Below are 12,459 nucleotides of genomic sequence, written 5' to 3'. Positions count from 1 at the left end.
CATAAATTGAAACAAGAGAGGTTCAAACTGGATATTGGAGAAACTTTTTCACCAGTAGGCAGTGAAGCAGGCTGGCTAGCACAGGTCATGCAGTCTTCATGCTTGGAAATTTTCAAGACCCAGCTGTATAAAGCCCTCAGCAATCTGGTCTGATATCATAACTAAGCAGTAGTTCGGTGTTGAGGTGTCCTGGTGTCCTTTCCAGTCTGACGTATGAGATTCTTTCACTTTGTTTTAAACAATGTTTTGTATAAATTAGTTTGAACAAACATTTGATCATTTGATTTTAGTTATTTAGAGAAGAATATTTCTCATTATCTTTAGGTTTGTATTGGATGCTGTGGCCCAGCAGTTTTTAGTTCTTCATAGTTCTAATTGAAGAGTAGATAGGACCTGATAGGACCTAAATTTTATTTCTTCAGATATTTTGAAATTCAGTAGTTACATAATACAGGTAACTGATATGCACCCACACAATTTTACAGGTATCATATGTTAGGTCAGTGAGGGGGACATTTGTTGGAAAGGCATGAGAGAGCCTTACCCACTTCTTGTTAATAATGTGAAGAAATAATGACCATAAGACATGTGCCTCAAGATAGTAATTTCCTGTGAAAGCATCAATTATACATGTTCCAACAGAGAAGATTATTTCCTCTGTAAGAACTATGATTACTGATGCTTTTACTGCCTCAGGACATCTTTCTGGGTCGATTAAAGAATTAATTGGCTAAAGAAGGAATGCAAAAAGACAGGATTTTGACTTCAGTATTAAAATCTTCTCCCTGTTCCCCTTGGTTGCAGTGTCAGGTGCTTTTATGAGCATTAGTCACATAATGGCTGTAATTATAAAGACAGGAATTTAAAACTGTTCTTTGAAATTATCAAATGGGTATTCAGTTAAAGTTTAAATGCAAAAATTCAAATTGATTCACTTATAGACTAACTATAAATGTTTTCATTAGATTTTTGCTGAAACGTGGTTCTTTCTTTGATTTTAGTTAGTGGAGATAAAACTTTGCCAGCAGTTTGTGCTGTAGCTCTGTGGAGCAGTAGAGTGCAGCACAAGGTACTGAACAATTTAGGTTCCATAATTCTGTGTACTAACCTATATTTGCTGTGAAGACAAGTAAGATCAAGAATGTTAAGAAGTTACCTTTCTATTTTAAGGTGTCTTGGGTTGCCCACGGACTTGCCTTCATGCTATTTTGAACATACTGGAGAAGGGTACTGAAACAAGGAATGGGCCTACAGCAGTTCGGGAATCTCCTCATCTGGCAGAACTCTGTTACCAGGTATTCAGCATATATTCTGTAGGCATATACTGCAAGTAGGCTCTAAATGAAATTAGCTATTTCTTGGTTGGTGAACACAAATGGTTGATGACTTCGATAATAGTTTAATTTTTAAAAGGCATATGTCGGGTTTCTCTAAATGTTGAACTCTTTTTCTGTGTGGAAAAAGTAATATCTTGTAGCGTCACAGAAATCAAAGAATCTGCACTCATGTCAGAAACTTGGAATTGGGATATACTTTTAAAACTAATGTCGTAGATATTTTTGGTCAACCTTTGAATCTCTTGTGACAATATGCCAATTCTTACTTTATTTTTTTTAATTTTGGAAGTATAGTTTGACAGCAAGTAATATATGATCCCAAATAAACCAGTGAAATTCTCTGATTCATTCTGGAGCCATGAGAGAATGTGTGTCTGAGGGGGTGAGATGGGGAAGACAGCTGAATTAGACATATGTGTGAGGTAGCTGATGTTTGGATTTAAATCATAGAATCATGTGATTACAATGCATCATGCTGAAAATCCATGGAATCTAGAAAAGATTTTAAGCATTAATAAAAGCAGAAGGCAATTCTGTAGAAGTGGGGGAATGTTTTTACATTTCTGGTCTTAGTGAACATGGAGACTGAAAAAGACACTCATTTTCAAGTGAGCTGAAAAAACAGGCTTATCTAGTGTCATGTAATGAACAAGTAGTCATTGTAATACTACCACATGCTGGTAGTCCTTTAGTGTCATAATTCAGTATCTGTTATAAATAATATGTTCAACTTTGGAGTAAGCTAATGGGAAACTTACTATAAATACTGGTAATATTATTTGACCAGTAAAACAGTCTTATGCATCTCTTTTGATTTGGTCATTAGTTTGTTTTTAAAATAAATTCCATTAATGGCTATCTACTGTTTTTGATTGCCAGGTGATCTATCAGTTGTGTGCATGCTCTGACACTTCAGGTCCAACTATGAGATATCTGAGGACCAGTCAGGATTTCTTATTCACTCAGCTTCAGTATTTGCCATTTTCTATCAAAGGTAATTATTATGCTAAGATGAGATTGTGCATGCTTAAAATTCAATGCGTTCTTTGACTCCCTAGGAATGATAGAAGAAACATAGGTAGCATTATTGAACTGAATTAAATACAGCCTCTGCTAATCTTTTAATTCTGCAAAGACTGAACTCTCCCTACTTAGGAAGTTCAGATTACTAGGCCTGAATTTTTCTAAAAGAATGTTAGCTTTGGAATGCATCAAGTCTTCAGAAGCAAATCCTAATCTATATTGTAATTATCATTGTAGTTTTTGTTAGATTATGCTACAGACAAAAAAAAAAGAAAAGAATGCTGCAAAGAACTGAGGGAATACAAGGCTGATGGTTGTAACCACCTGTATCTTTCCTTCCTTTGAATAAAGTACTTTTAATCTAATAGATGCATTTAATGTTTCAAATCAGCTCTTCTCTGATGTCTTAAACGGAATAAATGTACTTAATCACCTTATCAGATGCTTTACCACTAGTCCTTTGTGCAATGATAGTAAACTTAGCATTTAAGTACATGTATCCAGCGTAGGTAAAGCACTGTAGGTGACTCTTATATAACTTAGGAATCTGAATCAGGTTAGTATAGAATAGGAAGATTCCAGGAGACCCATGTTCAAGTCTTACCCACTGTGATTAAAACTACAGTTCACTTTGGGTAAATGTCTAATTATTTTCACTGAAATTGTAACTTAACCCTATTTGCACATAAAGCACTGCATTCTCCACAATGACTGTTAGAACAGGTTGTATCCAGATTTGTTACATATGTGTATACACTCAATTGCATGTATGTATATGATTTTTTTTTCCCAATAACTACATTTTAATTTAATGACTTTTGTCAGATCTCTGACCTTTTGTCGCATAAACAGTTGTTGAACGGGTAATAAATAATGTCATCCTCTAAAAGCTTTCTCAGTTGAAAAATGCTTTCCTTGGAGTAAGTAATATTATTTATGTTCAATTTTGTAATTGTTGCCTTGTCACCATCCAGAACATGAGATTTCAACACTGAATCAAATGTCTTGGCTAATGAAGACTGCAGCTATAGAAATGCGAGTGACATCGCTGAACCGCCAGCGCTCCCACACTCAGAGACTGCTGCATCTACTGCTTGATGACATGCCTGTGAAACCGTACTTGGGTAAGAGGAATTTATTGTGAGGGTAAATGGAAGTATGAGAGACTTTATTTGAATTCTTTTCTGTATAAGCTTGTGACAGTTTGTTTGCAATAGCAGGTGAGGAATTGCCACTGGAGAGAGATGGGAAGAAAGATGATGGTGGTTGTGGACTCCAAATTGAAAGAAATCAGGGCATCTTTTTGTTCACTGTTGCTTTGTTTGTGTTTCATTATTGAAACATCTCAGTATATACACTGATACAAATATTAAACATAGTTTATGAGGTAGGAGAGGGGAGTATTGAAAAATAATTAAAATTGTAAGAATTTATTTTGGGGTACAGTTCAAGGTTGTTACAGTGTAGAGAAGGTGGAGGGTCTTCTTCCATAAACAGTTCTAGACAAAGTTTCTCACTCTTAACGTCTGTCTGTCACAAGTTTTCAACCCTGTCTCACAGAAGGTAGTAGCTACAAGTTGATTTTGCTTTTAACATTGTAACATCACAAAAATGATATTTCACACCAGTGTGAGGTAAAATGCAATGTTAAATAAAAAGGTAAGATTTCAGAGTTTCAGAAGAGGGTACAAATGGAAGAAGAAAAGTAAAACCAGGTAGCGATAAAACTCTTTACATGAAGAAAATAGAATAACTAGAAGATATCATATCGGGCTACTGCAGTATGGTGTTTTCCCTTACTTTTATTAGTCTGAACACTCTTCATCCTTGGGGAGCTCTGAGTATGGGAAACTGTGTTTAAATACCCTGTTCATTTTACAGTGTCCATCCGACTGCATTATTCATACTGGAGGCTAGGATTTGTCTTTTTGGCATTTCTAGTACTGTCTGATCTGTATATAACAGCTTAGTATAATATATAATATTATGTGATTTGATGGCTTCTGTGTGCTAAGTATAATTTTTGTTCTATTAACAGTTTAAAGCTGTATTTTTATTTGAAGATTTTCATATGCAAGTTTTATCTCTGTCTGCTCTCTCCATCTTTCTCTTTCAGTACTAATAAAGTAGGTTATAATTTTCACTTAGACCTTTTTTTGTAATTTGTTTATTATGTTCCATTACCTTCAGCTGATGGTGAAGGAGGGATGGAAGATGAAAGTCGATCAGTGAGTGGATTTCTCCACTTTGACACTGCTTCCAAAGGTAACTATTTTGACTGTTGATTATTTACCAGTAAAATTTACCTGATCCTGAGTGGGGGGGAGGGCCACCTCCAGAACGGACTCTTTGAAAAAGAAAATAATAAACTTTATAAACAGCAGCAGTACATGAAACAATTTTATGTAGTGTGGGGGAAAAAAAAAGAATTACAGAATCTTGATGTAGATGGTTGGAGTAAGTGAAAAGTACTGAACTGGAAAGGCAGTTGGAAGAGTCCGTGTTTATGTATGGAAGGATGGAATGGGAGAGTGGCAGTCTATAAATTTACTGCTAACAGTAGAAAAGTGAGACTGTTGCTAAGCCTGAACGTATTTGTATTTTCATGGCAAAGAATATAAATCCCAAGTAAATTAACAAGTTCAGATTCCTTATGGTGTTTCTAAGTCTGTACAAAAGACTGTCATTGAAGATCAGCCTGGTTTCATTTAGAGAAACAATTAGAATCTTGTATATGTAAATATTGGATTCCATGCATGTATAACAATATAATATAAATACAATATAAAATGCATTAAGAATTTGAGTCTCTAGAAAGTATTTTTAAACATGTTATATACATCGATAGCACTTTCTGAAGATTTAATGCTTTCTTTGAAACTTTACACATCTAGATTTGGATTTACAAAGGTAAGTTAGGGTCCTTTTGTCAATTTTTTGTTTTCCCCTTGATACTTCTTAATACAGTTTGAATTGATTTGCATTTCCAGTACGCAGGAAGATCTTAAGTATCCTGGATTCAATTGACTTCAGTCAGGACATCCCAGAGCCTTTACAACTGGATTTTTTTGACCGGGCTCAGATTGAGCAAGTCATTGCTAATTGTGAGCACAAGAATGCACGTGGACAAGTGGTCTGCAATGTCAAGGTGAACAGTGGTCTATGTTTTCAAGTTGCATGTGCTATTTTTTATCTTAGTAATAAAAAAAATAAAAATCAGTGCATTAATAACACTTTGAAATTTGCTTTCACATAAAAAGTGTCTGTGTTTCAGATATGTGCATAATTTATGCAAGCCACTTGGATTAGTTTATTTCTTTTGCATTGCACACAGTGATTTTTCATTTGCAGTAGACAGATGCATCAGTTTGAGACACTTTCAGGAAATATTTCGTATCTTAATCTTTTTCTCATCTTGGAACACCCAAGTGATATTATATCTACCTTATGTATTTCTGTGGTCTCTAGTACACAACTACCTAGTACCACCTGTGTGTACACAATTACATGTGCAACATGGTTGTGTACTGCAGTAGTTCTTGGAGGCTTTAGTTAAGAAAGTGTCACATTGTGATGAGTACTTGACAAGCGTACGATAAATAGCCCTGAAAAATTTGCAATCCTAAAAAATGAGTAAAACTTACTTGAATCTCAGTTTTTCAGTTGCATCTGTCATTATGTAGCCATCTCCTAAATACTTTTAGGAGGTACAAGTACATCCCCTTTGTCACTTGTCCTGATTTTGGCTGGAATAGAGTTAATTTTCTTCATAGTAGCTGTTATAGCCTTGTGTTTCAGATTTAGAATGATAATAATGTTGATAACACATCAGTCTTTTAGTTGTTGCTAAGCAGTATTTACACTTAGTGAAGGACTTTTTAACTTCTCATATCACCCTACCAGTGAGGGGCTGGGGGCACAAGAAGCTGGAGGGAGACACAGCCAGGACAGCTGACCCAGAAGTTGTCAGAGATAATCCATACCATATGAAGTCATGCTTAGTATATAAACTAGGGAGAAAGTTGGTTGAGGGCCACCGCTTGGGAATTGGCTGGGCATTGGCTGGCATTGTGCATCACTTGTTTGGTATACTCTAAATCTATTATTTCCCTCCCCTCACCCCTTCCTTTTCTGTCCTATTAAACCATCTTTATCTCGACTCACAAATTTTACTTTTTTCCCCCAGTTCTTTCCCCCATCTCACTGGGGTGGGGAGGGGCTGGGAATGAGTGGTTGAGTGGTGTTTATCTACCTGCCAGATTAAACAACATCATCAATAAAGTTTCTTTTTCAATGTTGTAATTTCAGTACCTTCACAGAGTTCTGGTTGCAGAAGTCAATGCCCTTCAAGGAATGGCAGCAATAGGCCAGAGACCTTTACTTATGGAGGTATAAAACTCCTGTTTGTTGTTGCTCTTGGTGGATTTCATACCCTGTCAAGCAGTAAGCTTTACTGTGAAAGCTTGTGGATTTGAGTCCTAACTTTGAGTTAGTAATTCCTGAAGAAAAAAACTTGACAAGATAAACTACTTCTTACTGTACTGTTCTCTAAACAGCAGATCTGGAGTCTGTTTTCTTTTTTCTTTAACCTTTTCCCTCCCCACTACTGATAACAATTGCAGCTCCCACCCCACTGTACGGAAAGCAGTATGTACTCATGTCAAGATTGGCTGTTGACAAGTACACGGTGTTCATCTTACAGCCAAGTTCATCTTGCCTTTCTCTCAGGGGATGCCAATTTATTTCTCCTTTCTTTTACACAGCTGTAGTTTCAGTGAACTTGGAGCTTAATTTTCTGAGATTCCTGCCATTGTATCAATTTAGTTGAAATTGGCTAAATGCATGTGAAAGATGAAGGAGAAATGACTCAGACTAAATTGGAAGGAAAGGCACAAATAGATTTTTTTATAATTTTTTTTGTTTTGATTTTTAAGTGCTAGAAAAGAATTTTTCCTATGAGATTAAGACATTCACAGTGAAAGGCCTTGTGAAAAGTAGCTCAAAAATGGAATGGACTATCTTGCTAAAGTAATAGTAGCAGCTTGTTTCTGATAAGCTGAAGACAACTTTTTTTTTTCCTGAAGACTATTACCAATAGATAAAATTGTCATCTTGAAGTCTGTCTTTGCTGTTAATTTCTTTTAGCATATTATAACTCAGTTTCTTTGTCATGGGTGTTCAGGAGATCAACACTATCCTGCAGTACGTAGTGGAGCGGAACAAGCTGCTGCAGTGCCTCCACGCTAAGAGGCATGCTCTGGAGTCATGGAGACAGCTGGTGGAAATCATACTCACTGCCTGCCCCCAGGATCTCATACAGGCTGAGGACAGACAACTGATTATCCGGGATCTATTGCAGGATGTCCATGACAAGGTAGTGCCATCCTAGAAATCAACTTTGAACTTTGTTGCTGTATCTTTTTATGTGAAAGTACTACAAGTTGTAATCCAAATTGTCTGCCTTTAGTATTCTTTTTAGTTTTCTGATTCCTACTATGCTCAAGTTGAATGCACTGTGGGCAGAGGGGATCCTCTGTATTCTTGCAAAGTTACTGTTGAACTTTGAACCACATGTGGACAAATTTTAATGACGTTTCAGTATAAACCAGTATGATGGTAGGGAAGAAAGGGTGTGTGAAAAAGAAACAGCCCATTTTGATGAGGAACAAAGAAGGACTTATTGAAGGCTGAAGGCAAACAGTATTGCATTTGCTAATTTATTGCATTTAGATGGCTCACTGCAAATCCTACCGCTGCTTCTTTTGAAAAATGAAAGAGTTGAATGAAGCTTCATAGTAGAAAAATAAAGATTTTACAATTAGAATGGCTTTTGGATATGTGACCTTTTGTCTTGAAAGTCTAAGTGTTTTACTGCTGAGTTATAGTAATAATTTTCAAGACAGACTAGACAGTTACTACTGCCTCAGCCATTTGCAAAGGCAAAATTTAATGAGGGATCCTTGTATTGTTTAGGCTGCTGGGGCATTATCATTTTTTTGCTTTATTGTGAGAGTTATGTGGTTTGTAGTTCTGATTAAGAGAGTTTTATTTTGAGAAACATATGAAAATGTTATATCTTTTCAAAGAAAAAAGTAAACTCTTTGGGTATTTTTGTTAATTCCACTATTTTTTTCTGTAAGAGTTACCTAAAAACTATTTTTTAGTGGAGTGCTGATTTTGTTTTTTATGTGAACAAAATTAACAACTGGGAAACAGGAGGTCTTTACTAGCCAAAGAAATTTGTTTCTTTCCTAAATCATTAGGGAGAGGAAATTTCAGACTCTTAATTTTCTATAATGTTTTAGTGAAGATCTTTGAATTTGAGAAAAAAAATATTGTTACTGTCTATTGAAAATATTTGAACTACTTTGCTAAATGACTGTATTGCTTAAAAGGAAATCTCCTTGAGTGTTAATGATAAAGACACCAGGTTTACCTTTGAAATAATGGCATACACAAAAATAGTACATGCCAACTTCCTATTAGTGTTTCTCCACAATGTCTTAATGCTTCTTTGATGCTCAACTCTTTGAATTTTTTAAGGTGTACCTTCACATTTTTAATGACAATAGTTAAATAGCTGTAAAGCAAAGGTCTTACTTGTTCTTTCCCCAGCTTAAGTTTAGATGTTTTAGTGATAAAACAGCTCAAATGTCAGCACGTTTCTTCCCTTTTTGCCATCCAGATTTGATTATCATCCTGCCTGTGATTTATGTAAATAAAAACCAGAAGGCTAATGTTCTTCTCAATTAAAATGCATTCAACTCAGGTTTCTGAACAAGTTTCTGACATTACAGATTTTGATGTGGTTTAAAATAGTGCCTAAATAAATCCTTATGCATACATAAATGAAATAGTTGTGAGAGGCTGAATTAATTGTTCTAATAACTCATGAAATCAAACACTTCTAAACTTTGTTTTCTTTTGCCATTTTTTTTTTGTTTGTTTCTTCTTCTGTATTAAGATCCTTGATGATGATGCAGCTCAGGAGCTGATGCCAGTGGTGGCAGGGGCTGTGTTCACCCTGACTGCCCACCTGAGTCAGTCTGTGAAAACTGAGCAGAAACAGCCACTTGCAGTCCCCATGGCGGGACAGTCCCAATATGTCCTGATGCTGGATGGTTCTTTTACTTCATCACCTGGTTCTGAGAGCATATCCGTGGGTTTTGCTTCCATTGGTGACTCCTCTCTCCACATCATCTTAAAAAAACTGCTGGATTTCATTTTGAAAACAGGTGTGTTGACCTTTTTGCAGTGTGTGTTTGGGAATTCAAACTGCCGAGAGTAAAAGGATGCGCTGAGCTGCTTTTGTTACTGCAGTGAAGATTTTGCTTGATTAATGAGGTGGATCTTATATGATTAGTATAGATGTAAGTGATGTTACTAACAAAAAAAAGTTTAATAAACACTTATAAAGAAATTTGAACAACAAACAGATGTGTAAATGGTTGTAAACAGAATTTCATATTGTCACTCTTTTGGAGTAGCGTACACTTGCTGAATTTACTCATAAACACACTGCTATGCAAGCAGGAGAACTCCACCTTAAGAAATCTAGTCGTTTTACTTATTTCTTCCAGCAGTGCCATAGGAAAGTTAAGTGTGAGTGGAAGATGGTGTTACAGAATTTACATTTGTTTGGTTTCAATTGTGAATGTTTCTTGTTAATAGGTGGTGGCTTCCAGAGAGTGAGGACGCATCTTTATGGATCACTCCTTTATTATTTGCAGATTGCCCAGAGACCAGATGAACCAGACACTTTAGAAGCAGGTATGGTCTAACTGTATTTTGCAAAATAGAATAAACAAAAAAGCATCACATATGCACCATTCCCACCCCCAAAACCAAGCAAAAAGTAAGTCAACCAGAGTTGCTACTTATCCTAGAGTGCTTATGGTAGATATCACATTCTCTCTATGAATGGCTTAAATACTTGATTTGTCAATGTTTCTAATAATTATTTATTCTTAGAGCTTGGACAAGGATTGAAAAAAAAAAAACCAACCTTGTACCTGTGCATGCAGATTATTACAGCTATTACTTGGTCTGCATTTTGAGCTACAGTAGTAAAAAAAAAAAAGCAAAAAGAATTTGTCATGACCCCTTTGTAGTTTATTACTGACTTTGATTTCATCACTCTCTCACTTAAGTCACCTTGCTTTCTTCCCTCAGGCTGAATGTTTTGGTCCCAGTGAAAGTTTGTAGAATCATCAAGTGGGTTGGGTTGGAAGGGATCTTAAAGATGATTTCATTCCAACCCCTCTGCCATGAGCAGGGACACCTTCCATTAGACCAAGTTGCTCAAAGCCCCATCCAGCCTGGCCTCGAACACTTCAGTTCTTAGGGGTATTAGATACTCTATGTAACGTATACTGAATCTTTGAATTATTTTAAGGATACTGTTTACAAGGGTTGTATATGTATACAGATACACACTTTTTGTTCTGGCTGGCCTTTGTGATATTCGAGAGTGGATTTGTAAGAGAACATTTGCAATTCCTTTAAAAACCCTTGTCCATTGTTTGGGGCATTTCTGTTGCAAGGTAAACAGAATGCTCTGAAGGATGTAGCATCAGCTGTAGGTAAGCTAATGCTAGGCTACCTGTCTTTGCTTTTTTTTTTCATTTTTTTGCTGTGTTTGCTTTTTACAGCTAAAAAAACGATGTGGGAACATCTGACGGCTCCTGAAGATGTGTTTAGTAAATTGCAACGGGAAAACATGGCAACTATTGAGAGTTATGGGGCAGCTTTGATGGAAGTGGTCTGTCGTGATGCTTGTGATGGCCATGAGATAGGCCGGGTAAATTAATATATTCCTTTGAATTGCTTTGAACAGAAAATTGCTGTTCTATTTGTTTTAAAGAACATCTTCTGTGCAGAGAGGGGAAGTTTCATGAGGTGGAACTAGAACAGTTTTGTAGATGCTTAATCTCTTTCACGTTTCTGTCCTCCCACTCATCGTTCAAGCTGTTGAAAGTAGGGGCATACATGCATATTAATTTTTTTCTCAACAAAGCTATGTGTCCTGTGGTTTAAAAATACTGCACTGCTGCAAAAGATGTAGGTACGGACCTCTATGGCACTTATTTGTTAGCATTTTAAAATCATGGACCGATCAGTTTATTTACTCACTTTGAGAAGATTTAGTGACTTCAGGAAGAAGTTATAATTTCTAATAATAACTTCAGTAGACAAGAATCTAGTTTGGATGCAAAGTGGTTTTAAATGGTAATCATGATTGAGGCAATATGTTTTGGCATAGTTGTTGGTCAACAATATCTAACATTTTTTTAGAGAATAATAGTGGAAAGGTAATACTAGTATACTAGTATAGTATGAGAAAGCTGGAACTATTTTTCACATAAAGGATTGCAATTGTAGTGGAGAAATGCATTCTTCTTTTAAGAAGCTGTTAGAAGGAAGTGCTTAGCATTTTATGTTTCGAGGTATTTGTTAAAAATCTTATTGATCTCACAGACTAGTTCCAGGTTTATTTTTGTTTGTTTGTTTTTATTTTTTTTCTTCTCTCATCCCAGATGCTGGCATTGGCTTTGCTTGATCACATCGTTTCAGTAGACAAGCAGCAGCAGTGGTTGTTGTACCTCTCCAATAGTGGCTACCTGAAGGTGCTTGTGGATAGTCTAGCAGATGATGATCTGACTCTCCAGAGCTTGCTCACACCTCAGCCCCCTTTACTTAAGGCATTGTACACCTATGAGTCCAAAATGGTAATATTATTTCAGAAGTGATTTTGTGGTTTGATGTTAATTTTTTATTTTACTTTTTAGTAGAAGTTGTTTTTCTGTAGTTTGCATTGATTGTACTTGGAGATATTGTTAAGGGAACTTTCCTGTCTGAGCATCCAGGAGCCACTCTGGCAGTCACACTTGCACCCCTAGAGATTTGAACTGCTGGGAACGAAGCCCCTTCGCAGCAGGTGGTTCCAGTGAACCAATGGGTGGCCCTCTTGACTCCCTACACTCACCACACTCACACAGTCAGACAAGATTTCCTTACCAGTTTGACCACAGGTTTCTCAGAGCAGAGTCTCAGACAACTGGATCCTTAAAATAATTTAATCATGCTGCAACAACAGAAT

General features: G+C 36.3%; 1 protein-coding gene across 2 annotated transcripts in view; it reads left to right on the top strand.

The window, feature by feature from the left end:
* The window catches only part of NUP205 (nucleoporin 205), a 50,109-nt gene that overhangs the window by 28,282 nt on the left and 9,368 nt on the right, over positions 1-12,459 (top strand). For both annotated transcript variants that reach the window (XM_027885798.1, XM_027885799.1), the window contains 11 exons: positions 1,171-1,295; positions 2,217-2,331; positions 3,335-3,484; positions 4,551-4,625; positions 5,351-5,508; positions 6,669-6,749; positions 7,543-7,734; positions 9,325-9,595; positions 10,032-10,130; positions 11,012-11,160; positions 11,897-12,088. In XM_027885798.1, the coding sequence (XP_027741599.1) occupies positions 1,171-1,295; positions 2,217-2,331; positions 3,335-3,484; positions 4,551-4,625; positions 5,351-5,508; positions 6,669-6,749; positions 7,543-7,734; positions 9,325-9,595; positions 10,032-10,130; positions 11,012-11,160; positions 11,897-12,088 (1,607 nt within the window). The remainder of the gene's footprint in view (positions 1-1,170; positions 1,296-2,216; positions 2,332-3,334; positions 3,485-4,550; positions 4,626-5,350; positions 5,509-6,668; positions 6,750-7,542; positions 7,735-9,324; positions 9,596-10,031; positions 10,131-11,011; positions 11,161-11,896; positions 12,089-12,459) is intronic.

Source organism: Empidonax traillii, unplaced genomic scaffold (genome assembly GCF_003031625.1).
Source record: "Empidonax traillii isolate 1590-97213 ecotype Southwest subspecies unplaced genomic scaffold, ASM303162v1 scaffold172:size1107868, whole genome shotgun sequence".
Taxonomy (NCBI): Eukaryota; Metazoa; Chordata; class Aves; order Passeriformes; family Tyrannidae; genus Empidonax; species Empidonax traillii.
Note: the sequence above shows the minus strand (reverse complement) of the source record. Positions and strands in the feature narration are given on the sequence as shown.